General features: G+C 59.1%; 2 protein-coding genes across 3 annotated transcripts in view; one reads left to right on the forward strand and one right to left on the reverse strand.

The window, feature by feature from the left end:
* The window catches only part of AGPAT5 (1-acylglycerol-3-phosphate O-acyltransferase 5), a 77,584-nt gene that overhangs the window by 40,874 nt on the left and 8,961 nt on the right, over positions 1 to 27,749 (forward strand). The window lies entirely within an intron of this gene.
* On the reverse strand, positions 17,959 to 27,626 carry XKR5 (XK related 5; the record flags this gene model as incomplete). Its single annotated transcript, XM_081128196.1, is given in 7 exon segments — positions 17,959 to 18,176; positions 18,179 to 18,352; positions 18,355 to 18,411; positions 18,414 to 18,476; positions 20,604 to 20,681; positions 22,520 to 22,711; positions 27,560 to 27,626. Coding segments are annotated over 7 exon segments (849 nt in total).

Genomic DNA, 27,749 nt, shown 5'->3' on the forward strand with positions numbered 1-27,749 from the left:
ATCCAGCAATACATTAAAAAGATCATATGCCACAACCAAGTGGGATTTATTCCAGGGAGGCAAGGCTGCTACAATATTTGCAAATCAATAAACGTGATACATCACATAAGCAAATGAAAGACAAAAATCACATGATCATATCAATAGACGCAGAAAAAGCATTCGACAAAATCCAGCACCCATTTCTGATAAAAACTCTCAGCACAGTGGGAATAGAGGGATCAACCTCAACATAATAGAGGCCACATACGACAGACCTACAGCCAACATCATACTCAAAGGGAAAAACTAAAACCATCTCCATTAAAAACCAGAACAAGACAGGGGTGTCCACTTTCACCCTCTTATTCTAATAGAACTGGAAGTCCCGGCCACAGCCATCAGACAGGAAGAAAACATAAAAGGATCCAAATTGGAAAGGAGGAAACAAAACTGTCATCATTTGCAGATGACATGATATTGTACATAGAAAACCCTAAAGACTCCATCAAAGTACCACTAGAGTTAACCTGAAGCTAATGCAACGCGGGATGTGCTCGCTCGGGGAGGGGCTTGCAGCGGACACTGGGTTTATTTTTGTATATTTCCAAATTTAAAATGTCAGGCCTAGGCACGTTGGTCGTTTTTTTCAGCCGTATTATCTGAAGGCGACTCCGCGTCATATCACAGACACTAGTCCAGTATGCCCCACCTTCCTGTGATTACCAGTCCCAGTGTGAATGGAGTCAGTACAAGCTTACAATCTGCAAGACTTGGGAGAGCCTCGCCGACGTTTCTGGTGTAGCTGCACGAACGCAGTCAGTTCATGGTGCTGCGAATCCAGGGAATAATTTTGAAAATATTTGCTGTTGCACCTGCTTCTGATGAAGAGATAAGTCGTTGTTACTTCTGGCTGCCCCGCTCATGCTTCCCGAAGGAAGCGACTGGGGGCGCGCCGTGTTGAGAGGCTTGTTTTCAGTGGCCCCGGAAGGCACGTGGAGAACGCTCGCCGCAGAAAGAGGAGTTTTTCACCAGGTTGCAGCTCACGGAGGACAAGACCACTCCCCGGTGCGATCAGAGAACTCCTGTCGTCTAGTGAGGCTGGCCCTGGGCTGGACTGACAGTCACGTAGCAGACAGATTTCTAAACAGCTCAACACGGCGACACCACCGGGAACCCGAGAGCCGGGGAAGCGAGGGGAGCCGGGCACACCTGGCTCACGTTTCAGGTGTGGAAAGGACCGTGAGGACAGAGGGCAACACCCAGACCTGATTAAGACGTCACGGTGGAGGCAGGAGGTAGCAGGCACCCCTGCACTGGTCTGACTCCAAATCCCACGCTTTACCTGTGTCCTCACCGCCCCACACTCTCGAGGCCAAGCCCGGTGGGAAGCTGGCCCTTAAATTCCCAGGGCAGCCCCGGGTTTGCAGGGTGCAAGGAGCCCTGTCCTTGTGAAACCAGCCCCGTGTTAGAGAAGAAGCCTTATTAACAGACGGGAGGGAGCGGGCGGAGGGGAAAATGGTGATGGCAGGGGACCTGACCTGGGGTGGTGGGGACTCAGTACGATATACAGACCATGTGTATAGAATCGTACCCCTGAAACCTATATAATTTTATTAACCGATGTCCCCAAAAAATTTCAATTGAAAAAATAGATCGAAGGTAGCAGCACCTTTGGTTTTCAAGTTAAATGTTATTTGAAGCCTGTCTCCATAACCCGGGTGCGAGGTGCTGCGACCATGGACCGCGGGGCGAAGCGCAGGGAATTCGAGGCTGTGGGTAGGAGTGAGCAGGATCCAGCCTTCGCGTGCCAGCCCCTCTGCCACCCCCTGGTGGCCACCTCCCTCAGAGACCCGCCGAAGGGGACAGACCTGTGGTGAGACCTCCCAGGGGGGACACCTGGCATCCGCACGTGTGTCCGTGTCACTGGGGCTTCGTAAGGAACGAGCAGGATCACGTACGTCAGTCTCCCCAGCCCCCCGCCCCAGCTCCAGGCAGACAGCAAGCGTGACCCGATGTTCAGTCATTTCCTAGATTTTCTCTGTCCCCACAGCCCTGCCCCGTGTTATCGTCACACACACCCTCCAAGGGCCTTTTCACCTCTTTCCTACCCAGAGACAACCTCCCCTTGGGGTCCTCTGCCCCCCAAGGCTGTGCAGACCACAGGACACGCAATCCCGCGGCAGCATTTCCTCCCGGGACCAGCTCTGTGGCCCCGGCGTCTCCTCCCAGCTTGGAAACTCGGCAGGCCCGTCTGTAAAGGGGGAGCAGTGACACCTGCTTTATAAAGTCGTCAGGACGACGTGAACCCGAGACACGGGACACCTCTGATGAGGCTCCCTGTGACGTGCCGAGAAGCGGCACTGGCCGGGATGGGGGCGGCAGTGCCCGTCGCTGTTGGCCTGTCGCGGCGCCCACCCCGCCACGCCGGTCCCCTCGTCTCTGGGAAGGTGTGGAGCTCTAGATGATCGCAAGGCCTCGCTCAGCTTTTAAAAAACAAAACCAGCCGCCGCCAAATCTAGAAGCCCTGTGCGCTCTACTCAGAGCAGCAGCCGGCAGCAAGCCCCCTGCGGCAGGTGGAGCATTTGGGTCCCCGCCCCTTCCAGCCCTCCTCTCGTCGTCCCTCCTGTTCAGAAGCGTCTTCCTATCCGGGGGCAGCGGCTCCCACGGGCCGGCCCCGTTGTCTGGCCCACCCCGCCGCCCGAAGGGACAGGCCATGGCACCCACGCTCTTGGTGCTGCTCGGCTTTAGTTTTCGTGGGTGTAGAATGTGTCCGGGGGCAAGCCCCTGCCTGTGGGTTTGTGGGCATTAGGGAGAAAGCGAGCGAGTGACGACTTGGGTCTGTCTGTGCCTCAGGTGACCCGGCGGAGAACTGGGGGGTGGCGGAGCAGTGCCTGTCCTCTCCAGCAGGGGGCGCTGTCTGCTGGGCGGTGGGGAAGAGGGTGCAGGTGGGGGAGAGGCAGAGGCCCAGAGGAGCCCGAGTGTCTCCTCCGTGACCCCCGCGCCCACCCAGTGCCCAGCCAGCCCAGCCTGCTGCACGGGTTCCCCGTTCCCAGCGCGTTAGCGTCTAGTTTGGGAAAACCCACTGCTGACCAACGGGCCCTTGTGCCCAGGGCCGCGAGCCGTCGGGGGAGCAGAGGCCATGCGGTGTGCTCCCCCCACCTCAGCTGTGCAGGTGCCGGTGCTCGGTCCTGGGGTCCTGGGATTGTTGTGGGGTGGCGCGCGCCCCAGATCCAGATGTTGCAGCCCTCGGCCCACGCGATGGCGTTTGTGGTGGGGCCGTTGAGAGGTGCCATGCGCGGGGGCTGAGAGATGGGGGTAGCTCCCTTGGGGAAGAGAAGAGCCCGGAGCTGTGCCCCCTTTGTGAGGACACACGGAGAGGGCGGCGTCTGCGGCCCACGGGGGCCCTCAGCCAACAGGGCCTGCTGGGGCTTGTCCCTGACGTCAGCCTCCAGGTCTGACCGCCGCTGTCCTTTAGCCCAGCCGTGGCATCCGCCACAGCAGCACTAGCTGCGGCCACGGCCACGGCCACGGCCACGCGGCGGGTGCGTGTCTCCTGGGCAGAGCTGGCACTGGGAGGATCCGTGAGCAGGAGACGCCTTCACGAGCTGCCAGGATGCCGGGCCACACCCGAGGGCCCGCAGCACCCTGCGGTTTGTTACCGAAGCTCAGGGTCCGTTTCACGGCAGAGCAGAGAGAACAGAGTGGGATCTCTGAGGCTGAGGGGAGCCTCCGCTCGGAGCAGAGGACCATCCCCAAGGTGCTCACGATCCCAGCCCCCCGGGTTCCTGTTTTCCTGGGATGCGCTTCCCGTGGCCCTGCAGTGACGGCAGAGGATGCCGGAGTCGCAGAGCCGCTGGGCCAGCTCGGCCTCAGCCCTGACAGGCCAGAGCCGGGGCAGAGCCGGGAAAGCGTCCACGGGGCAGTACAGCGGGGCCGGCGTCCTGCCCACAGGAGATGAGCCTGCAGAGGTGCCAACAGATTTACGAGTGGCCTGTCCACAGCCCAGAGCGCGCCGGGTGGGGGCCTCCCGCAGACGTAGGGCCTGGACCTCAGGTGTCCTCGGCGGGTGCAGCCGCTGGCTTCCGACACCCGGCGTGGACTCCTGGTGAGGAAGCACCTGGGCACGGAGCAGGGGTGGGGAGCCGGGCGCGCGTGGCCTTCGGGCGCCTGGTGGGATGAGCCGTTCCCGAGTGTTAGGGGCTCTGGTTGTGGGTTCCCCCTTTTATGCCCACGTCTCACCTTTTGGGGGATCTTGTGATGGTTCTCCCTGGCAGTGTCCCGGCTTCGGTGACCCAGTAATCACTTTGGCTCCATATTTGCCTGGGGCCGGCCTCCAGGATTCGTTTTTTCGCGGATTTGGCTCTCTTCCCGTCCCCTTCCAAAGCCTGTGCCAGAGCCGACCTCGTTCCCCGCTCTCCTTTCCCAGCTGCCCCCAGCTAGCCGGGGCGGGGGTGGGGAACATGGCCTCTTCCCAGGGTCGAGGGCCACGGGCCGGCTGGGCTGCATCTAACGGTCAGCGGAGGGGGGCGGTTACCTCAGGCCACTCGAGGCCGAGGCTGTGCCTGGGAACAATTCCCCCGTGCCCCCGTCAAGCGGGGGGTTACACGTAACGATTGACGGAGCAAAAGAAAAGCAGTAACAGCAACGAAACGCGAGCGATCGGTGGCCTGTTAGCACCAAGGAGAAGGTGCAGTCGCTGCCCCGCGGCCGCCCAGCCTGTATTCCTCCCTGGGCCGGGCTGAAGGAGAAGCTGTGACCCGCGGGGCCGGGCCCTCCGGCAGCCCGCTTCTCTCCTGCCGACCGGCTGCTTCCTGAACAGAGCTGTCCCCGCGGCTCTGCTCCCCAGGCTCACGGCCCCAGAGTGAGGGGAGAGGACGGGGTCAGTGGGCCCCCCCCTTCTGGGTGTTAAATCTCCCAGGACCACCCTGCAGAGACCGAGTCGGTGGTTCTGAGAGGGACCCAGAAACTGATTCTGTCGACCCCTCGCCGGATGATTCTGACGCAGGTGGTGTGTGATGTGGGAACCGGGCCCGTCGAGGAAGCGAGGTGTCTCCGAGGACACCAGTGTACGTTTTTCTGTGAATGGGAAACTATCATCTTTAGGCTAAAAAAAGAACCATTCTGTTTTTCTTTTTGGCTTGTTTTTTTTTCATTAAAAGCACAAAAAACGTTTCCCCAAATGTAAACAAACCAAGGAACGAAAGGAAATTTACAACTGCAGGGAGCCGTTAACTCCCCGGGCCTCCCCTGGGACGGGGTGGAAGCCCGTGGCCCCACCGGCTCATCCAAGAATGCCCTCCCTGGCCGCCCAGATCACGCGGCCGCGTTTCCGTCTGCTCTGCCATGTCCCCAGCGCAGTGAGGACTGTTCCCCTGGCTGCCGACCAATCGGACTCCTGGGGCTGGTGACCGCTTTCTTTCCACAGGGGAAAACCTCAGTTAGTGGGGGAAATCGTGGCCGTGGAACCCTCTGCATCTCATGATGGTCAGAAGCATTTCCTAGTTTGTGTCCCCAGAGTGCGGCCACCGGCAGGCCGGCGCGGCCCAGCTGGAAACACGAGCATCTGACATCACCAGCATCTCCCCGGGGCCGGGCCGCTCCGGCCAGCGGGCCCTGGTGGCCGGGTACTGCTCCCGGGCCTGAGGTGGCGGCTCGGCCGTGATGGGCCTCAGCCGGAGCCCGGCCCTACCCCCTGCAGGCTCTTCACAGTGCGAGAGAAACGCGTCCCCCACTGGGCACGGAACCCAAGCGGCGAGCGTTCGGTGATGGGACAGAGCCCAGCCGACAGCCGCGCTGGCATCGTGGCTGTGGGCGTCTTTCCTTAGGCCCCACTCACCGCCAGGCCGCCTGCCCCAGGGTGTTTACCCCTTTCCTAGGTCATCGTGGCCTTTAGTGACTAGGGCTGCCGCTTATAAATGATGCTCTTTCTGACAAACCGAGGGCCTGGCAGACAGCATCCGTGACCGGGTGCTCTCCGGGGCGGCAGGGGCGGGCGCGGGCGGGGTGATGGCCCGGCCCTCGCCGGTCGCTCCCCTCTCCTTTGTCATGATGTGAATCTTCAGCCCCGTGGTTTCCCCACTGGCCTTGAGGTGAGGGGCCGATGGCACGCGTCACGGGCCAGCGTGGCCGAGGTTCGCCCAGTTCTGTTTCAGGCAGTGACCCTGTTTTTTCTTTTTTTCCTCAAGAAGCAAAAAGCCGCCCACCCCACACTCACTGCTCATCCTGTTTCTCTGTCTCAGCGGAGCCCCCAGGGCCCCTGGCAGGCCAGGTTCAGGAGCCACCAGCAGACTGGGGTCCTGGGATCGCCCTCCAGGCTCTCACTCCAGCCAGGGGCCTCTGGGCTCACAAGTGCCTGGCCCTGGACACCCCTCGGCCCCGTGCCTCTCAGCCTGTGTTCTTGGACTCGGCCTCCAGGCTCCTGCATGGCACTGAGCCACCCGGGGGTGGGGGTCCAGCCCTTGTCCCCGGCAGCCCAAGGTGACAGCCAGGCCCCGGCGGAGAAAGCGCTGCGTGTCCGCGGCCAGGCCACGGGAAGTTTTCTCCCCAAGGCAGCCCACGTTTCCGTTTCCTTAATCGCACCCCGTTACTCCTACTTAAATGTCCACATGCCAGGCCGCCAACCCCTCCCTGCTGTTTACACCAGTCAGATGTGTGTGGGCTGTTGTCACATTCCCTTCCCTCTCGGTCCCGGGTTAGTGACGTCCGCACACTGCGCGCCTCAGCCGGTCCCGAGGGAGGGACGGACGCGGGCCACTCGGAGAGGCCTCCCCGGGTGTGACGCCGAGGGAGGAGGTGCCCACCGACCCCGCACTCGGCCCCTTCGCACCGACGCCCGCGTGGCTCTCACCGGCAGTGGCCGGCGTGGTGAACGCTGGTTCAGCGCAGGCGCCGTGTCTGGACCGGGCCGCTTGTTTTGCGGAGGTGATGCTGTTAACTGACCCTCGCGGGGATGTTTTCCCCATTGACTCTTTAGAGCGAATGGAAGGGAGGGGGGAGGGAGAGAGAAACGTCTCCTGGTTGCCTCCCTGACGGGGGCCGGGGATGGAGCCTGCAGCCCAGGTACCTGCCTTGACTGGGGGTGGAACCTGTGACCCTTTGGAGCGAAGGCCGACGATCTAACCACTGAGCCTCACCAGCCAGGGCAGGACCGAGCCCTGTTTTAGGGCTAATTATGTGGCAGGCGTTTGTCCCTGGTTCATCTCGGGTGCTCCGGCCGGGACCCGCCTGGTTATCCCCACCGCCTGTCCTCGCACAGGGCCCGAGACGCGGCGGGCACAGGGGACGTCTGCTGTGTGGGGACGGACGGGGGCTGGCCCGGCCTGGGTCCTGCGTGCCCGCGCTTCCACGCAGGGGGCCGTGGGGTCTGGCCGGAGGGTGGCCTGGAGGCAGAGCGCAGGGTCCGGCAGCCTCACCCCCGCCCCCGGCTCTGCCCTCGATTCGACCGGTGGCCTGTGGGGCCCCCAGGCCTCGCAGTGTCCCCAGTGACTGACTCAGTCCTTGCGAGTCGCTTCCCTTCCGCTCACCCTGGTCAAGCTCCGTCCAGGAGTGGACAGGAATGGAGGGACCTTCTGTGGTTTTCCTTCTGAGACTGTGTGAGTGACCAGCCATTGAGAACGTCTCCCAGCTTTACTGAGATGTCACAAATTAAAACTGTGCGCATCAAAGGTGGACCGCATGGCGATTTGACACACGTTCCCTGTGGAACGATTACCAGTCGGGCTAAGTCACGTGTCCACCACGTCACACAGCGACCTTCGGGGGCGAGAACATGTACGACGCCGCCCAGCAGGTTCCGGGGGCACAGGGAACGATGGAAGCCCCCACACTGCGCTCGGGCCGCCCCGGGCCACTCACCGCAGAGCTGGAAGCCTGCGCCTCGGACCCCATCTGCCCAGGCCCCGCCCTCGGCCCGGGCGCCACGCCCCGCTTGGCTCTGCGAGCGGCCGTTTCAGGTTCCACGTGTAAGTACCAGCTCGTGCCTGTTTGTCTTTCTGGGCCTGGCTTGCTTCACGTCGGGTTTTTACAGCGGACTCAGACCCCGGCGGCCGGTGTGGCTGAAGGCGTCGGTTCCGAGCTGGGCTGGGCTGGGTTGCCCTGGGCCTCCCCGAGGCGCCGAGGCCGAGAGGGGCCGGGGTGGGGAGGCCGCCAAGCTCCCGTGCCCCCTCCTGCGCCCCCTGCCTCGCCAGCCCCCTCAATAATCCAGTTGGGGAACGACCAAGGGCACCCACGCGTCCCCTGGGAAGGGACTTGGGACCCCCTCCTTGGGGGAGAGGGCGAGAGGGGTGGGTTCCCGTCCTGACCCAGGACCCGCAGCTTGCGTGGCCCCGGGCTGGTCTGCGGTCTCCGACTCAAGTCCTCCCGCGGGAAGCGGGGCGACGCTGCGGTTTGCCGCGGGGTCTAACCAGGCGACGCGCACGCGAGGTGGGGAAGGTGTCGAGTTAAAACGCACAAACAGTGACGGTTACAGAGATTAGTGTTCAGTCTGCCGGGCGGTAGGTGCCTCTTTCCCTTCCTTTGAAAGAACAGACGCAGAAGTCAGAAGGGAATGATGACCTTCTCTAGAGGCTGATATTTCTTTAAAAATGTTCTCTTGTGCTAAAATACACATGATGTGAAATTTCCCCTTTTAGCCGTGGTTAAGTGGGCAGGTGAGGGGCATTCGCGCGATTCCCGTCCGCGGCCGCTGTCCAGGGGAACTCGCACGGCGGGGGGGTCATTCCCGTTGTCTGAGCAGCTCTTCCCCGGAGTTCAAGCCGAGAGCCCCCAACGCGGTGACCGTGCCGAGGGGCCCAGGGGACGGGTTTCCACTATTTCCCGTTTTCCAGGCCAAGACGACCCGCCGGAGCTCCCTGAGCACCCGGCAAGGACAGCGGCCACATGCCCTGCTCTTGCGGGCCTTGCCCGTGGGCACGGGGCGGGAGCACGTCAGGGGCTGTGGAGGGAGGGCGAGGAGCTCTCCAGCGGATGAACGCCCGCCTGGGACACCACCGGTGCCCGCTGCTCCCTTGGTCCCCCTCACTGTTCAGCAGGTCCCCATCAGCTCTGTCTCCAGTGTCCCTCACAATGCCCGTCTTCCTAAATCTGCCGGCGTCCCAGCCATGGCAGGCTGTTCCCGCAGACGCCCGACCTCCCCCAGGGGCTAGGTTTTGTGAGGGGAACTCAGAGGCGCATTTGTGTGGACACGTGGCAAAGGCCGCAGGCCCACAGGGGACTTTAAGTTGGGGACAACGTGGGACCTTAAGCCCTGACGGCCACGCCCGACCTGCAGAGAGTGAGACCGATGGATAGAGGACCGCGTCCATGGAGGGGGCCGTCCTGTGTGCTAAGCAGGTGGCAGGGGTCAGGGCCGCAGGCACCACGGTGACCCTGAGCTTGCAGCAGGGGGTCTGGCGGGGAAAGATGAGCTGGACCCCACCCAGAGGGGGTGACCTGTGGGGAGAGTGGGGGAGCTGGTACATTTGGGAACAGGACACACAGTGAGTGCAGGGGGCGGGAGGGGAGTGGAGTGTGGGCACTGTCCTCACAGAACTGACACCTAGGGAGGGCGGGGCTCACGTCCAGCAGGGCTTCCCCAGGCCCGGCTGGCAGCTCGGAGCCTGTTAGAATCTCAGATGAGGCCTGTGTGTCCCCTCCGTCGCTGGCCCGGCTGGAAGCTGGTGTGGAGGAGGCTGGAGCCCAGTCAGAGGCCCAGGGACAGCCATGCTTCCCTCTGATCCCACCGCGGTCCCGGCCCCGGGGTGGCCTCCATCCGGAGGGTGAGCCCTCCGCCCTGCGTCCCACGGGGCCGAGGTTTCTCCCAGGGCTGGAGGACTGTCCTCTGTGTGTGGCAGCTGGAGACGCCCCAGCTGAGATGGAAGGAGGCCTGCCAAGCCCCGTCCGTGCTTCCCCATCCGGCCAGGGCGGCACCGCCCGGCGGTGTGGTCCTGCAGTGACATCTGTCCCTCTGGGCCCTCAGGACTCCGAGGAAAGACCAGGAGAGGCAGCCTCTGTGGATTCTTCTAAAGATAAAACGTTCCCGTGCCCTTCCCTGGGCACGAGCTGTGAGCGGGGTCTGCGCTCAGTGGGTATTTTCCTTGGCCCGGCACCAAAACACAGCTGCCTGGAAGTGGAGGAAAGGAACTTGTTAGCAATTCTCAGAGGAAGGGGGCCAGAGGGTGGGTGGGGGAAGGATCGCAAAGCAAAACCTGCAGGGCACAGGCCCGAGGGAGAGGCCGGCCGGCCCCCCTTGCCCTCCTTGCCCCAGGTCCCCAGGCCTCTCCTCGCCCGGCCTTTGGCTACCTCGGGACCAGCGCTCCTTCACCCGCGGGTGCGGCCTCCACAGCCACCGCCGATCGGTCGTTTCTACTTGTTTTTGTGCTTGTTTCAAAGCTCCCCGTTCCTGAGCCCTGGGTGACCGTTTCCTAAGTCTGGGGCATCTCTGTTTGTTTTGTTTCTTTAATAGACTTTATTTTTTCAGAGCAGTTTTAGGTTCACAGCAATATTGAGAGGAAGGAGCAGAGATTTCCCACATCCCCTGCCCCCCACATGCACCGCCTGCCCCATCACCAGTGTCCCTTCCAGGCGGGACGTTTGTCACCACTGATGCACCTGCACTGGCGCGTCACTGTCACCCGGAGTGCGCGGTGACAGCAGGCACTGTTGTTCATCCTGTGGGTTTGGATACACGCATGAGCACACGTGTCCGTCAGCAAGCGTCACACAGAGCAGGTTCACTGCCCTAAAGTCCCCTGAGCTCTGCCCGTTCACCCCCCAACCCCCAGAAACCCCTGATCTTTCCCCTGTCCCCATAGTTCTGTCTTTTCCAGGATGTCATAGGGTTGGGATCACAGAGTGTAAAGCTTTTTCAGGTGGCTTCTGTCACTCAGTCACATGCATTTCGGGTTCCTCCGTGTCTTTTCATGGCTCAGTAGGTCATTTCCTTTCAGCTCTGAATCATGTTCCATTGTGCGGATGGACCACGGCTTGTCCATCACCTCCTGAGGGGCATCTTGCGGCTTTCAGCTTCCGGCAACTGCTGTAGACGTCCCAGTGCAGGTTTTTGTGTGGACATCAGTTTTCAGCTCCGCTGGGTAAACAGCAAGTGGCAGGATTGCTGGGCTGAATGGTCAGTGGGATCGATGTGTAGGAGACGGCCACCTGCCTGCCGAGGTGGCTGCACCCCGTTGCGTCCCCCCAGCAGTGAAGTGAGTTCCCGCGCCCCCCCCCCCGCGCCCTCCCAGGGTTGGGCGTGGCCGGTGCTCCAGGTTTAGGTGGTTCTGACAGGTGTGTGGTGCTGTGTTGTTTAGTTTGCATGTCCCCAGTGACCCATGCGGGGAGCATCTTCTCAGAGCTTCTTTGCCGTCAACGCATCTCTTGCCCACACAGTGACAGTGTCCTGCAGGACCCAAGTCCTTACGCTCAAGCTCCCCATTCCTGAAATTCGGGAGGGAGCTTCCTGAGGGCAGAGCCTGTGCCTCCTGTCTGCTCCCCACCTTGGTAGGAACTTGGCCCCGAAGAGTCTGGCACAGCAGGGGACGAGCCACATCTTCCTTGCAATCACCTCCCTGAGCCTCGAGCTCCGCATCTGGGAAATGGGGAGAAACAACAGGACCTCCTTTTGAGAGCTTCAAGTAGCAAATGTGCTAACATATGTATGAAGTAGCAGAGACCCTGCACACGGGACGTAGGCAGAGAAGATTAGCTGATGGTGACAGTTATTGATGACCGATGATTCCATTGCATCTTGGAGGAATGACCCACCCCCATGACTCCAAAGAGGAGCCAAGCCAGGACCGGGCAGCCGAGCTCCTTCTGAGGTCCCAGGAAATTTCAAGCCCAGGCACCAGGGTGCCTTCTTGCTTTGCTTTATTATGAGTATTTTTTTTTTTTTTTTTTTCTGAAATGGGTGCCTGGGAATTTGGGGGCGATGGGTAGTAAGGAGTGAAAAAGGAAATTGAACAGAAACTGACACCCCCTCTCCCCATGGTGGCCGTTCCATAAACTCTAACGCCCACACCAAGTATTTGGCTGGAAAAACACAGTCACCACCGAAGAATTAAATTCACAGAGGAAGGGAAGTTACTAACTTTGGGCCTTCACCCGGGAGTCACGCCGAAATCTCAGCAAAGGGGTCACCGTGGAAGGTGGGTTCCTGAGCCACTCACCCAGGCCTGGCGTCCTTCCTCATGCCATTAACGCGGACCGTTAACGAGCCGCTGGCCGGGGCCCAGGCGGGCCCTTGTTTAGAGCCCTTCCTGTCCGCTCCGCCGGCACAAACAGCTATTCCGGGTTCGGGCTCTTTTCCAAGTTGGGTTACATGTTGATAAACAAGTTTTTTTGGGTGAGTGAAATTTTAACTGGGTACTCCGCAAAACACAATTTAAAAAAAGATTATTTGGAGAAACGATTAAGTGGAAACGTTGGAGACAAAGACTTGCATGTGGTTATAAAAATGTTTTCACGGGGCCCTGTTTACTCCTTGGCACCGGGAGAGACCTGTTTGGACACGTTTCCGACCAGTGTGAGTGTTTCCCAGAGACGCGGGGCCTGCCTTGTACAGACTCTCGATAACTGTGCACCTTCTTTGAAGGGTAAAACCATCAAGTGGAACAGCCACAAACTCAACGAGCTGCTTGAATTTGCTGAGAAATTCAGCCTCATATTCACGACTGAAACTTCCAAAGTAAATCAACACACTATGCAGAAGTAAATTTACCCGGAATGACACAGCGAAGGGATGGTTCCCATGCAACCTCATAAATTTCCTGCCTGATGCACTTCGAATCTCTGATTTCTAATAAAATTCTCATGAGAACAGAGTGTTGCTCCATAAAGCTCCTGAGCCCTCCCCATGAGAACCGGCTGGCTCGCAGGGGCACTTGGGTTCACGCTGTGGTTTATTTATTAAAAATTTCTCAGTGACTGTATCCTGGCCCAGCGAGTGTGGGCAGGCCGTTGGTCCTTTCTGCCGGCCCCGACTCAGAAGGAAAACAAGAAGCCTGTCAGAAGCCTGAGCCTGGACCTGCTTTTTCTTTTTCCCTAAAGAAGGTTGTATGCGAGCGGCTCCGGGCCTCTCCCTCTGGTCCCTGGTAGGAGTTTCGCGTCTGCCAAACGGAGGTCTGGAGGGGCCTCCGGATGCTGACACCCTCGACCCAGCATGGGGCTACCCCCTGGGCATGGCGAGGTTGGAGGGATTTCGAAAGTCTCGGAGAAAAGGTGTGTAGGTACATGTGGTCACCAAGAGAAAGAGCGCCAGGCTCGCTCACCTCTCCCCACGCGCCTCCCACCGGGACAGGTGATGTTCACTCGCGGCCTGTCTTTAATCTGTGCCCAATGCCGTGGGCCCCACCCCGCTCCATTCCTGCACAACCCTGCTGTGCGGGCTGCCACTGAGAGGAGTTCACAGGGAGGGGTGAGTGCGCTGCCCGGGTCACACCTCGCAAGGGACGGAGCAGGGCTCGGACCCCGGAGGGCAGGCAGGGCACAAGCTGACTCACCACCAGACCGGACTCTGAGGCAGATGCCCTCCCAAGGAACCGTGAGCCTGGGAGCCTTCCGAGGTTTTACCCTGCTCACCCAGGACGCTGTTGGCACAAACCCACAGGTCCAGCCGTGACATTCGTGAAGCACCTGCAAGGGGTCAGCAATTGTGCTCCCTGTTCACAGGCCCCGGCTGTCTGGCCTGCACAGCAAGACTCCGGGGAGGCCGCCGACCTCTGGTGGGACTGTCTTCTGCCGGCTCTCATAGGCAGACCTGGGGCTACATTCCCAGCGCTTGGTACAGGGCCTGGCACCTATAGGTGCTCAATTAAACGTCTCAGTGTTAAGAATGGGTTTTGGTTTGTAGCTGAGAAGAGTATAATTTAAAAACATTTTTTTTAAAAAATAGACTTCACTTTTTTAGAGCAGTTTTGGGGTCACAGGAAAATTGAGGGGAAAGGAGAGAGAGATTCCATATTCCTCCGGCCCCCCAACCTCCCCTACTAACAACACCCCCACCGGATGATACACAGAAAATGACATTTTTTAAAAAATGACAAGAGCAAGGAGAGCCTGGTTCATGGGTCCCCATCATGAAAATCAGCCCGTTTGACCCGGTTGCGTAAAGTGTGGGTGATGCCCGGGGAACGTCCAGTCCCGACTGCAAATGTGAGGGCGCTTGCCTCTGACAGCGCAGACCCACGGTGGCCCCTTGATGGGAAGTGGACAACCGCGTTGGAACGCCTGCCTACCCGGATAAACCTCCGGCCCTGACTTCGGCGAGGGCGCTCGGCTGTTTGCTGGGAAAATGCAGAAGGCCCTGCCCCGCCAGGCCTTTGGCGAGTCCCGTGGTACGGTCCGCGCGGGTGTTCGCGGGTATGACCAAAAGCGGGCACTGCACACCCGCCACCCAAGCTTATGCTGAAAAGGGTCAGAGATGGAGCGGTCGGCGGGGCCGGGGCTGCGCCGCTGAGGAGGGGCAAGAGCGCCACCTCCTGGCCCGCGGGGCGCTGCGCGGGCGGGGGAGCTCCGGGCGCAGCTGGAAACACCTGCGGCCAGGCTGTGCCCAGAGTCGGGGATTACGTGAGGTTACAAGAGCGTTAACTCGGAAAGCAAAGCCTGCCCGCGAAGCAGGGCCACTTCGTCATGGTCGTGGACGCCAACAGCCCCCCAGCCCCTCAGAGCCTTGACAGGCCGGGGCCATGCGGGGCTCTCTGCAGAACCCGCTTCTTGTAACTTCAGGTCAGGGCCACATAGTGTCATGTATTTCAAACCCAAGGCAAAACTAAACCGGATTCAGCTCTCAGCCGGCAGTTACTGAAAACAAAGGACTCCGAATCCTCACAGTTGTCACAACCTTACCCAGCTCGACCTGGACCTTGGTCCACGGAGCTCCGCTGCTCAGATTGCTCCCATCGCTGCCTGACTGCGGGGACGGACATTGACCTCCAAATTCTTAAGACTCGGAGACTGGAAAGGGGGGTCTGAGTAAAACATGCTCTTTCTCAGTCACGGAACCGAGCCCCGTCCCTTCACTCTTCCTACATGTTCTAGAGATAAGAGGGGACGGCGGGGGCTACGTTTTTGGGATTCCTGGTTTGTGAGGCGTTTCTTAAGGGCCATTTTATCTCCTGGCGGCCCTGCCAGGCCCGAGAGGGGTCTCAGTCCCCACCTGCAGGACTGGGGTGGGGTGGGGTTGAGGGTTTCGCCCCTTGTGCCTTAGGAAGTCACAAGATCATGGCCACATGCCCCCAAATGGTCTTAGGGGCTCGGAACAGTGGCTGTAAGAGGTTTTAGTAAAACCGAGAAGCAGCTTGCACCCCCTGCCTCCTTGGCCACAGGCCAGCGCAGCGAGCACCCCAGATTTCCCAAGAGGAACCCCAGGCCCAGACAGATGAGGGGATTCTGTGAAATCAGGGGATCGGCTGGAGACAGAGAAGAGAAGCCAGGTCTCGTCTGTCCCTCCACCTCCCCAGCACACAGCTCCCCCCAGAAGCCGGAGCTCACTCCTTCCTGGCCGACGGAGCTTCAGGTGTAGGAAGGGAAGCCAGCAAGCCTCCGTTCTCCCGGCAAACACACCAAGCTTTTTTTTTAACTTGTCTTTATTGTTGAAAGTATTACAGATGTCTTCTTTTTCCCTCCATTGACCCCCTCCGACCCCCCCAGGCCCTCACTCGCTCTTGTCTGTGCCCCTGGGTTATGCACATATGCATGTCAGTTCTTAAAGTAAGTTAGAGACAAAGTGTCGCCTTCAAACGCAAAATTTTCGGGTCTTCCAGACGTCCCCAGTTATCCTGGTTGGTTGTTGTGTTTGTGTTTTCCTAACTGCAGCTTAAAGAACAGGCTTAGAACACAGATCCGTACAGTTCGTTCCCCTCCCGCCCCGCCCGGCCCCTCCCCGGCCCCGCCCGGCCCGGCCCGGCCCCGCCAGGCCCGGCCAGGCCCTGCCAATCTGTAAACACATCAGAAAATCCCGCTGCGGGCCGGCAGCCCGTCCGCGGTTACCTCCATCTGGAAAGAATCCCGTTCCACTGAGCCTGAGACCCCATTTATAATGGAAACCCCACGGGCCGCATGGCAATTAGTTGGCTGTAATGAATGTTCCCGTGTGGTCAGTCATGGGTTTTTCCGTGGTATTTTTCCATGGGAGATTCCTCCCCAGCGATGTTCACTTAAATCTGGATTACAGCGTGGCCTCCGGAGCGGGGGCCCTCCTAGCACGCTTGCTGGGGCTCAAGCTGACAGCGGGTTGACTTTGGTGGTCACCACGATCAAGGGGCACATTAGTCACATCGACTTTTGAAAGACTGGCGGGTGGGTTGGGGTGGGGGGTGTAGGAGCTATTTCTGGAGACTGGAATGTCCCCCAGGTTCGTAACCGCGGAGTATTCTCTCTGCTGCCTGGCTTCGCAGCTCCGTAAAGTGAGAAAGCGAAGTGCCGCTAATAGGTATGGGGGCGACAGCCACCCCGTCCCGCCTGGTGTCGAGGAAAACGGGGCCACATGCTAAGGCTGAAAAGCTCAGACCTAAAATAACCACAAAGGACGGTCGGAAAGGAAAACTTTTTAACTACAAGCAGTCTGTGGTGGGCAGTCACGCCCTAAGCCAGTATTTTTCCTTCACAAAGGTTTTCACCTAAACTAAGCCTCGGGCTGGTCTTTTGCATCTGAGATAACAATCCTGATGAACAGGCCTTTGCAAAACGGAGTCATTTCCCCCTTTTCTGGGCCCTCTCAGTGCCCCAGGGCAGAGGCCAGGCTTCTTCTCCTTGTGATTGGTAACTTGTTAACTGGTGACTGTTAACTATCCTGCACCCACCTGTGTAAAGCAGTGTGCCCATCATTGACTTTTCATCCCGTCCCAGAGGTTTCCCTGCTTTGCTTTCTCCCGCCTCCCCCCCCATCTATCACCCATGGATTTCACGTAACCCACTTACCTCCCCCCCTTCGACTGTAATCTATGAAGCCAGGTGCAAATCTGCCACCCTCCGGAGCATTCTCCCAGTCCGTGGAGGTTTTGGCTTCCCGGCAATTGGCTCAAATAAACTCACAAAAATTCTTCACAGGTTTGAATGATTTCCTACGTTAACACTGGGACCCTGGTTTTAGCCCTAACGTCTCACAGCCCTGTAACCCTCCCAATGCTGGGGACACCAGGATAGCCAGTCACCTGAAATACTATGGAAAATTGAATCAAATCCATTTTATTTTTTTTCAATTTTTTTCCATTGTTGACACTATTACAGATGCCCCCCCGTTCCCCCCCTTTGCCCACCTCCACCCACTCCCCCCCAGGCCTTGACCACAGTATTGTCTGTGTCCCTGGGTTATGCACGTATATTCTCTGGTTAATCTCTTCCAGTCCCCCCCCTTCCCTCTGACAGCCGTCAGTCTGTTCCACGTTTCCATGCCTCTGGCCCTATTTTTTGTCAGTTTATTTTGTTCCTTAGATTCCACATATGAGTGAGATCATGTGATATGTGTCTTTCTGTTTTTAAGACAGCAACAAGGATTTAAGGTAAAACCCTTGCTTGGTGCATGAGAGACCTCCGTGTAATTAGCATTCAGCCTGAGAAGGGACTCGGGCACGGCTCGGGAGGAATGGGAAACTTCGGCCTGGCCTGGCAGGATGTACTAGCAAAAACCAAGCACACCGCTGCCGGGCCAGACGTGTCGTGGGTCACACTGCCCTCTGGCCTTCCGGAGGCATGAGCTAAGGAGGCATTTTAGGGCCTTTAGGTGCCTCCAGGAGGCTGCTGCCCAGGGTCCCGGTCTCCAGGCCTGTGTCCGGCAGGCCCTAGGGGGCTCTGTGAACACCTCTCCTCTTAGCCAGAAGAGGACTGGGTGCAGGCGAGAAGGAACTCGGAGGCTGACTTGGGGGGTTGGGGGTTCCCCTATGGGCCCACACATGGCGCCCTGCTCAAGGGGCTCCCTTTCTGGACCTTCTCCCATGTTGGTGCTTCTAAGAGGTGGCCAGGCCTCGCCAGGCCAATGCTGCAGAAACGGCTCGTCCCCTCCTCTCAGCTGCCACGTGTGCCTCTTCCTCGGGCCTGAGACACGGCCCCCGCCCCTTCCTCCAGGCAGCCCTCCTGCCAGGTGGCTGATGGCTTCTGGACAGGAGCTCTGTCATCACTGTCACTGTTGAAAGAGACGTAACTTGAAGTTTCCAGCATGTCAGCCTCTGCTTTTGAGTCACCTTGAACCTCAGGGCCTTTCTCTGAGGTGAGGGGTTTCGGCCTTGCTGGGAAAACGACGACTTCCCCTGCCAGTTGTCATCTTGACTCGAGCCCCACGTAGGGGAATAAAAGCAGCCGGGTTGGTCTTCCCCAAAAGCTGCGTGGATCTTGGACACATTCCTGGTTTTTAGGGCAAGTTTCACGAACAGCCAGTGGTGGTGACTGAGGAAGGAATCCCCCCAACCCCCTGGCTTTCCAGCCCAGCCTCTGGGTGGCCCCACTGCGGGCTGGGGGGTTCCCCAGGCTTGTTAGCTCAGGACCGTCCCCTGGGCATGTGCCGGGGCTCTCCAGCCTGTCCCCAGCTAGAGCGGAGGCCCGGGAGATGATTCCTTCTCTGCTCCGTCACCCCCTGCGATGCCACAGGGCCTCCCCATGAGGCCCTGCCAGGTGGCCGTGGACTTGGGGTGGCACAGGCCACAGTAAACTACCAGCGGGACACTGCCTGGAAAAGGGAAAAGAGCACGAGGTTGTGTCCTTCGAAGTCCTGCGTCCCTTCCTCCCCGTGGCTCACAAAAGCCCAGGTCCCGGAGTTCTGAGATCCGAACAGGACTGCTGTGGGGCATCAGGACTGGATACCTGGGGGCAATTTACGTTGGCTCCAGCTTCCATAAGCTGCAAATGTTTCTGAACTTAAAAATGTAATAACAGCCCTGGCTGGTCTGGCTCAGCGGTTAGAGCGCTGGCCTGTGGGCTGAAGGTCCCGGGTTCGATTCCGGCCTAAGGGTTGCAGGCTCGGGGCCCACACGGGAGGCAACCACTCGATATGTCCCTCTCACGTCGATGTATGTTTCTCCCTCTTTCTCCCTTCCATTTTCTCTGAAAAACAATGAAAAAAATATCCTCCAGTGAGGATTAAAATTTTTCTTTTAAATGTAATAACAAAGTTTAAATCCTACATTTTAGAGGGTGGCTCCAACTGAGTGCTCGAGACGCGTACGTGTGTATGTGCACAGGCATGCAGTGCGCGCGTGTCATGTATATGGGAATGCTTGGCAGAAATGCTAGTTTTATTTTCAAATAACTGGATCAGATACTCAGAACTCAGCCACCCACACAGGGGTGATGGATCCCCGAGCTGGGGGGAGGGGGGAGGAACAATCCTGACAACAGGCAGAGGTCACACAGCCACCAAAACCCCCGGATCAAGGACTTTCCATGGGCAGCAACAACACTTCCTTTGTGCATAAACATCTTAATCACATTGTTGTTGGGTTGATTTATTTTGATCAGAAGTGTTGACCACGGCAATAGAGTCTCTAACAGGGAGTTCCAGCAACCTCCCACGTTATTTCCAGTTTCCTGTTGGACTGGACCAAGTGCCCGGGTTCAGGGCCTCGTTATAAACAGCATGAAATCTGAAATTGCACCGGGTGGGGGAGCTTTGGAGGGGCCAGGAGGGGCTGGGGGAGCCCAGCCAGATCCCCTCGCCCCCTCTGAGAACTATGTTAGGGGACGAGGGGGGCAGGTAGCCAAGCCTCAAACGGGAATGGAGGCCTGGTGCCAACGTGACAGGGCTGGCTGTGCCCCGGGCACTGAGCAAACCACTTCACATTGTCCTGAGCCCGGACCATGAGCCGCTGAGGGAGATGTCACCTTTTTACAGTGAGGCACCCAAGGCCAAGGAAGGGGGACTGAGGCCCTGGTCACGCAGCCCTAATACACAGATTCGGTGAAGACAGACTTTCCTCGAGGGCGCGTCCTTCGGGGTTCTTGCTGCAGCGCCGGCTGGTGTGTAGTAGGTACTCAGTTAACGCTTGTCGAGGGGGCTCAGGACGAGAGGCAGAGCTGTGGATGGAGAGCCTGTGGTCCGGTGACTATGGTGCACGCACATCTCCCCACCGAGGTCGACCTCCTGACCACGGGGGTCGGGGTTCAGGCAGCTCCAGGAGCGGGGAAGGGCCGCAGGGCGGCTCTGAGCCCCCCCATCCGGCTGAGCCGGTGCCGGCTCCACTTCCCACGCCCTGGTCAACACGCTGAGAAAGAAACTATCTCCCTGAGGAAAGTGGCGGGAAGCCGTGCGTGAGGCATGTTTTAGGAGGGGTGTCGGGCACCTGTTTATGAATTGGAGCAGGCAAATGCGAGGAGTGGGGGGGGTGCGTTTTCCCTGCCACCCCGCTGTGCTCATAGGACTCAGGGGTGCCTCCGAGAAACGGAGTCCAAAGGAGTGGTTAGGCTTCCAGGTGGCACCCCCCAGCCCCCCTCTCCGGGGAAGGCTGCTCCAGGTACGCCAGGAGCACCCAACCCATGAGCCACGTGATGAGCACAGCCGGGCACGCCTGGGCACACCTGGGCACGCCTGGGCAATCTCTCTGTATCCTTTCCTCCCCCTCCCTCCGCTCCCCCCTCCTCTTTCACCTCTGTGCCATTCTGAGCCAGCTCCCTCTTTGCTGTTGGGTGGGGAGAGAGATGAGAAGGCCCACTGGTCTTACTCATGAGAAATCCCGACAAGGCGGCTGCCGTTGTCCACAGGCTGGTCCATGACGCCCCCTGGAGGAAGTCAGTGGACGCTGTTCTCAAGGAGCATAATCTAGGGGACAAAGGGAGCGTCGCCCCCGGTCAGGAGCACGGGGCCTGGGTGCCCGTCCCACAGTTCTGCAGGGGCTTCCTTCAGTGTGGGAGGCCCGGTGCCCTCGGGGCTCCCCGGGTGACCGAGCCCTCCTGGGAACAGGGTCAGGAGCTGAGAGCGTCTCTGCAGAGGGGGTTGTCCCTGTCTTCAGTGCAGCTCACGGAACTTGGAGTCATGGCCCCCAGGGAGTGTAAGGAGGGGTCTGCAGGCCACGGCTCCGCTGGTGAGTCAGGGAGGCTAGGAGAGGAGACCCTCTCTCCTACTTTATGTATGTCACATGCTCGAGTTGACTGGATGCAGGTATTAGTTTTATAACACAGTCACTAAAAGCATCTGCGGAGCTCATAGTGCCCGTCAGTTCCAGTAGGCTAGAGTCACAAACTTTCAGAACAAACTTTAGAAATTCTTTTTCACGCATTTGCCTCTTTAAAGGTAAATTTGGTCTGCGGCCACCAGGGGGCAGCGGGGGGAGTGGCGCTTTTGGCTGAACCTTGAGCCTCCTGAGTGGCCTCTTGGGGCAGCACCTGCAGAAGGCTTTGTCCCTCCCACTAGGCGGCTTTTTAACTTGGCTTTCCAATTTTCAAAAATATTATTTCTTAAAATAATTAAACTAGACATACTTCAAAGGTGATATATTGAAATACCATGTACAAGATATTTAAAACACTAAACTGGAATACTGTTGTGCTAAAGGTCTTTGAAAGCTTTGCATGGTCGGTCATGGGCATAATTTTAACTCGAGAAGACTTAAATAACGAGGGAATTAAAAACGTTATTAGGAGCCGTTTAATAATCCCAAGAATGCCCACTCCCCCCGTGCACACGTGTGTACACATGCACACATGCTCACACATGCTCGCCCATGCAGGCCCTGGGCTCTGGTGGCTTTGACCTGGGGCCATGCTCTCCACTAAGCAGATAATGGAAATTTTTATTAGCCATTAAAAAACACAGCCCCACCGGGCCCAGCCTCCTTAGAAAGTGTATTCTCTGGTCTTTCTGCTTTTGGATTCCCCTCACCCCTAACAGGCCTTAACTCTTTCTTTGCCAACACAACACAATTTACCCAAAACACATAACTTTCTGTTGGGGTCAAGGCTCATGTCTCTCCACCAGGGAATTGCCTGTTAGGGGACAGAGAGTCCAGGAAAGGACCATGTGACAGGGCAGGGGACCTGGGCCCAGCCTGGGCAGTGTCACCCGCCAGCCCTGTGACCGTGGACATGTCACTTCACTTCTGTGAGGCCCCTTCCCCAGATGAGAAGCCACCTGAAGGCAGGCATTATATCACCTTCGGATCCTTCACATGATCTAGGACCACGGCTGGAACTCATATATATAATACATAACATAGTAGAATTGTGATTACACTTATCAGACGGCCTGACGTAGAGAGGGGCTGAAACACATGGCCAAACACCCCCTCGTTCTTGCCACGGTCACTACGTGGGAATAGCAGGGCGTCGGGTTACTATTCTCAGGGCCAGCATCTCTGTTCAAGACAATAACTCCTTTTAGAATTTTTTCCTAAAATGGGGCGATCCCTTCTTAAATAGATGTGCATGCACAGGTGCACACACATGCGCACATGCTCACACATGCAGGCACTCTGCATACACAGTAGAAGAAAGGATTAAAAAACCCATCCTATGGACACAGACATTGGTATGGGGAAGGCCTGGGGGTGGGGTGGATGCAGGGTGGAGGGATCAATGGGGAAAAAGGGGACGTCTGTAATACTTTCAACAATAAAGATAAATTTTAAAAAATAAAGGAAACCCGTCTTCACCACTTGCCATGTAGACGTGGCCATCCTATTTCTGGACGGGCTGTCCCAGAAGCTGAGGTAGCAGAGGATGTGCACCCCCCCCTCCCCCCCGAGCAGGTTGAACAGCCTCCAGTGGCAGGTGCTGCCGAGGATGTCACTCTGCTGGGCCACCAGCCAGAATGTCATCACCAGCCAGTGGGCACCTGGAGAGGGGCATAGGTCAGGGTCCAGGTGGGGAGACGGGGAGGGTGTGGGGCAAAGACACTGAAACCAGGGCTCCTAACCCTCCTCTCTGATCCGACCACACCTCCCGTGGTGAAGTAGTAACCACAGTGCAGAGGCCTGGGGACGTGGGGAAGGCAGAGGGAGAGTGAACCGACGGGTGAGCCCCGGGGAACCAGCCAGCACTGCCCCCACCAGGGCTCTGGTAGGCCCAAACAGGGAGCCTGCAGAGCCAGCTGGCAGGTGAGTCGGGCGTGATGTTGAATGAAAGCACCAGGGTTCCCCAGGGCACCCAAAGGATCAGACATCGGGGACATATATATAAAGGGGCTGCTGGATGGCAGAGGGCACATATACAAAAAACACCGGGCACCTGGTATGTGCTCAGACTATGCCAAGAAGGACTGCTGTGCCTACTTCGTGTTAAAGGCGGTGGGCAGGGCAGAGACAAATCCCGGCCAGGATCTGCGCTCCCCAGTCAGGGACAGTGGGGTGGGTGCTTGTGTGTGCCGGGCACCCGCAGGCTCCGGAATTCACAGCCCTCGGTTCCTATGACTGCTGCTGGGGTTTTCTAACCCTTGGTTTAGGGTTTAAAAGGGGCACATAGAGCTGCAAACCGGGCAGAAGCAGCAGGGCCCTGGGTAGGGGCAGGACCCGCAGGTCTGGAGGGCTGGGCTGGGCAGTGCCCTGCGCCCCAGGCTCGCCCCTCCCACCGCCCTCTGCTTCCTGCCCCGCAGGGCGAGCGGGGCCCAGCACGAGGCCTTGGAGGAGGGACGCCGAGGCCCAGCCGCTCCCGGAGGGGTCGTCTCCGGGCCTGGTGGGTGCTGGGACCAGGGGGTCCTGCCCGCTTCTGCCCCGCTCGTGGGGGCGCTGGATGCGGGGCCTTTGGAGCGGGTCTCGCGCGGGCTCCTCCTGGGGCACCTTTGAGGCAGCGCGGCGGGGGCGCCCTGGGGGCGGAGGGTCGGGGGGGGGGGCGCCCACCAGCCCGAGGCAGCACCTGCTCCCGGGGTCACCCGCAGAGTCCGCCGCTGGGACGTTGCCCTGGGGGCCGCGGGGCGCGGGCCTCGGCCCAGCCCCCCTCCGCCGCGCTGGGGACCCCCGAGGAGGCGCGCGGCGGAGACACCCCCGGAGCCACGGTGCAAACGGGAAAGGCGCTAGGGGCGCTGCCCCCGCACCCCTCGGCCGGCGGGACGGGGCTCCCCACGGGGCGGGGCGTCCCCAGCGGCGCGTCGGGCCCGGTTCTAATCCCTGAGGCCCGGGACCCGCCGGGCAGGGGGCAGCAGGGCGCCCCGCCTCTTCAGCCCATGCGGACGCCGCAGCATTTTGCTGAGTCCTGGAGGCCTTTCTGGAGGCAGCAGCGGGATCCGTGTGCCGGGGTTCGCGGGAGGACCCTGCAGCCGCCAGCGTGGGGGGGGGGGGAAGGGGGGTGCATCCACTGGAGGACCGCGCATTTGACCGGGGGCCGTGCATTCGCCGGGAGAATGCGTCTCCTGCGTCACAGGTGGGGAGAATCAGGCACCCACGGGGGACCATGCGTCACGGGTGGGGCGAACCAGGCACCCACGGGGATCATGCGTCACGGGTGGGGAGAATCAGGCACCCACGGGGGGATCATGCGTCACGGGTGGGGAGAATCAGGCACCCACGGGGGACCATGCGTCACGAGGGGAATGCTGCTTCCAAGGTGGTGGGTCCCATGCTGGGAGATCATGCACGTGAGGGGAGGGAATCCCCCATCCGCGGGGGGATCGTGCATCCGCGGGGTTCCAGCAGGACTGGGCAGGATGCTCAGCAGGTGGGTGGGTGCACTGCGCGCAGTGCTGGGCGCAGGGGTGCGGCGTGGAGGAGTTGGGGTGTTGGAGGGGTGAGCTCTACAGGCGACGGGTCTGGGGCTGCCGGGCACTTACCCGCGCTCTGATGGGCTGCCCGCAGCAGGGTGGAGAGGGCCCCGGAGCCCCGCCAGCGTCCTGGGCGACCAAGCCTAGCCGCTGCGCCCCCTCCTTTACCCCCCAGTCCCGTCCCTCCCCTCCCCTCCCCTCCCCTCCCCTCCCCTCCCCTCCCCTCCCCTCCCCTCCCCTCCCCTCCCTCCCTGCCCCCTTCCCCTGCGGGGCGCCGAGGTCCGGGAGGTTTCCCAGCGGAGACCCCGTTGCTGGGGCGCATCAGCCTAGACGGTTGGAGAGCGGGTCCTGCTCTGGTTTCTCCGGAGTCGCCCGCAGGGGCGCAGGGCGGCCCCGCTGGGTGCTCGGGCTCCTGGCCAGAAAGCACGGGGAAGTCGGGCCTCCGGGAATGCCCAGGAATTTCGGAGACTGCGCCCAGCCCAGCGAGGATGTGGGCAGGGAGCCCCATCCTGCCCTGGTCCCGAAAGGTGTCACTTTCGGCGGGCACCTCTGTGCAGCCACAAATGCCCCTGGGCTCTGGGAAGAGCACAAACAGAGGCTCCCCTGCAAGTGACTAGTAGGGAGGGGTTAACCACCACTCTGCTGGAAAACTATCTTAGCTCCTCCAGGGACAAACACACTTTCACGTCAACCTGGGAGGCCAGGTGACGCCGCGGAGGACCCCTGGGCCCCTCACCAGAATGGGACAGCACTTCCGAGCAAGTCCTTGCCTTCCCTCACTCATGACCCTCCATCACCTAAGCATCTCCTGGGCTCCCTCCCAAGCAGGAACAGGAGCTCTCCTCTCAGGGTCAGACCCTGGAAGAAGGCGCGGCCAAGAAGGTCTGGGGTCACAGGAACTCAGAGAGTGACCTAAAGGGGAGAAGGGGCTGGGTCTGGCCAGAGAGGAGACCCCCTATAGCGGGCCCCTGGCAGGACCCCCTTGCCTGGGTCTGCTGCGGGTACTGGGACAGGCAAGCCCAAAGGAGGGAGCTTACCACTGGCTCTAGGGGGTGGATCCAGAAAGCTCTCGGGTGAGAGGTAGTCAAGGTGCGGACTAACCCCTACCCAGCCACGTAGGGCGCCACATAAGGGACAGTTAGTCTGTTTCTTACTCAGAAGCTGTCCACCCTAAAACCCAACACCGATCAGTGACTTTGGTTTCTGAGTTTGCATTCGGTGTATACTCCCCTGGTGCTAGGAAATCCCACAAAGTGAACTCATTGGATAGGTTCGTGCGGCTGCTGGCGGGCTGGCCTGTCTCTGCCGGTAGGAAGGAGGGCAGCCGATCCCCGGACACCAACGGACTCACTGCGCCGTGTACCGGATGATGAACCTGCTGAATACGGATTCCTCAGGTTACCCATCTGCCGAATAGAGGAATTTTTCAACAGTTCTAGTTGCACCCCGCCTTCATCATGTTAGTTTTGGGGCTACAGTTCCCCCAAAGTCTGGTTTATATTTCCATCAGGACTCTTCAGATGCCCAGTTGTGTATGTTGATATGGTAGGTGGCTCTTAGATGAAGCTCCTGACCTCCATTTTTGCAGGTTTTACTTGTCTCTTTACTCCTACTTCTGTTCCTGACCTAACACTCCATCCCCCTTGTCCTGGCGCCTACTTGTCACCATCATCAGTCCTGGTGCCTACCTGCCCCAAGTCCCCAGGCCTGGCGCCTACCTGTCACCATCCCCACAGTCCTGGTGCCTGCCTGTCACCATCCCCACAGTCCTGGTGCCTGCGTGTGACCATCCCCAGAGTCCTGGTGCCTGCCTGTCACCATCCCCCCAGTCCTGGAGCCTGCCTGTCACCATCCTCTGGTCCTACTCCTGTCTTCCTTTGCTCTGGTGGTGAATGGGGTCTGTTGAATTGTTTGAGACACAATTTAAAGTTGCAGGACAATAGGTCACTAGGAAACATGCCTTCTGAGAGTTGGCTTTGGGAAGCCAGAGATTCGGCTTTGAGATTCTGATGAAATCCTAGAGGCAGGAAGGCTCTGTGGGCAGGTGGGGCTCATGTTATGTTTTTTACCACTAGGTGGCGCCCAAAGAAGGTAAAGCTCCCGTCCCAGGGACCCGTGGGCTGACCCTCACGCTGACCTTTGTAAAGGCCGGACCCTGCTGTCTCCTGTGTTAACTAGTGACTGGCAGGTGCTCACTGGAGATCACAGCGTCAGGTGGTGATGGAGCTTGAGACCTAGGGCTTCCTCCTTTAAAAGTATCATGTAAAATGCATCGCAAAGGGGGCTGGCTGTTCGCTGTCCCTGTCGCACGGGAAGGTCTGATGGGCCACACGGGGGACGAGTCCCTTCAGCTGCAGGTGCGCAGCCACCACGGTGGTCCAGGAGCAGCTCAGGTTCCTCGCAGGGTCCTTACCTTCTGCCTCTCGGCCGGGCGGGAACAGAGCTAGTCACTGGCAGGCATAGACAAAGGGAAACGATTTAAAGAGATTCACATCGAAACACAGGAATGATTTAATGTTGCAGAACAGGTACAAATTCAAATATTTCAAGAGCTTAACTTTAAAAGTTGTCATTTCGAATGAAAGCAGAGACCGTTAGCGCTGCCGTGTGTGGCCCTGTTCCTGCTCGTTTGAAGTGTGGACCCTGCAGGACCTGGGCGGGCCAAGGGCCTGGCACCCGGGAGTCAGGGCGGTCACGGGTCAGAGCTGCTCCCAGTGATGCGCTTACAGGATGTGTGTGACCCTGTAGCTTCGGGGACTTTTAAAGTCCTCTATGATTTCACTTTGTTGTGGTTAATGCTCAGTCATTACGTTGCTCATAAAAAAATAATCCTGTGGAAATGACGAGGCTGGGTTCTAAAATCCATGCCCTCTCTCCCCCCCCTTCCTCTCTTGTCCCTTCTTTTCCCCTCAAAATGATTCATTACTTTCCCTCACATGTTGAAAAGTTGTAATCAATGAATTACATGTAGTTTTTAATATATCAGCCCACATTGCTTCATACGCAATTGCTCTTTCCCTTCAGATTCTGCAGCTGGTGCCCCCAGCATGATCGCCATGGTTCTCAGGGAGGAAACGCAAGAGCCCGAGAGTTTCCAGGAGCCGTCCCAGGAGGCAGGCTGGGGCTGGGGCTGGGGCTGGGGCTGGGGCTGGGGCTGGGGCTGGGGCTGGGGCTGGGGCTC

Source organism: Miniopterus schreibersii (genome assembly GCF_964146895.1).
Source record: "Miniopterus schreibersii genome assembly, chromosome: 2".
NCBI lineage: Eukaryota > Metazoa > Chordata > Mammalia > Chiroptera > Miniopteridae > Miniopterus > Miniopterus schreibersii.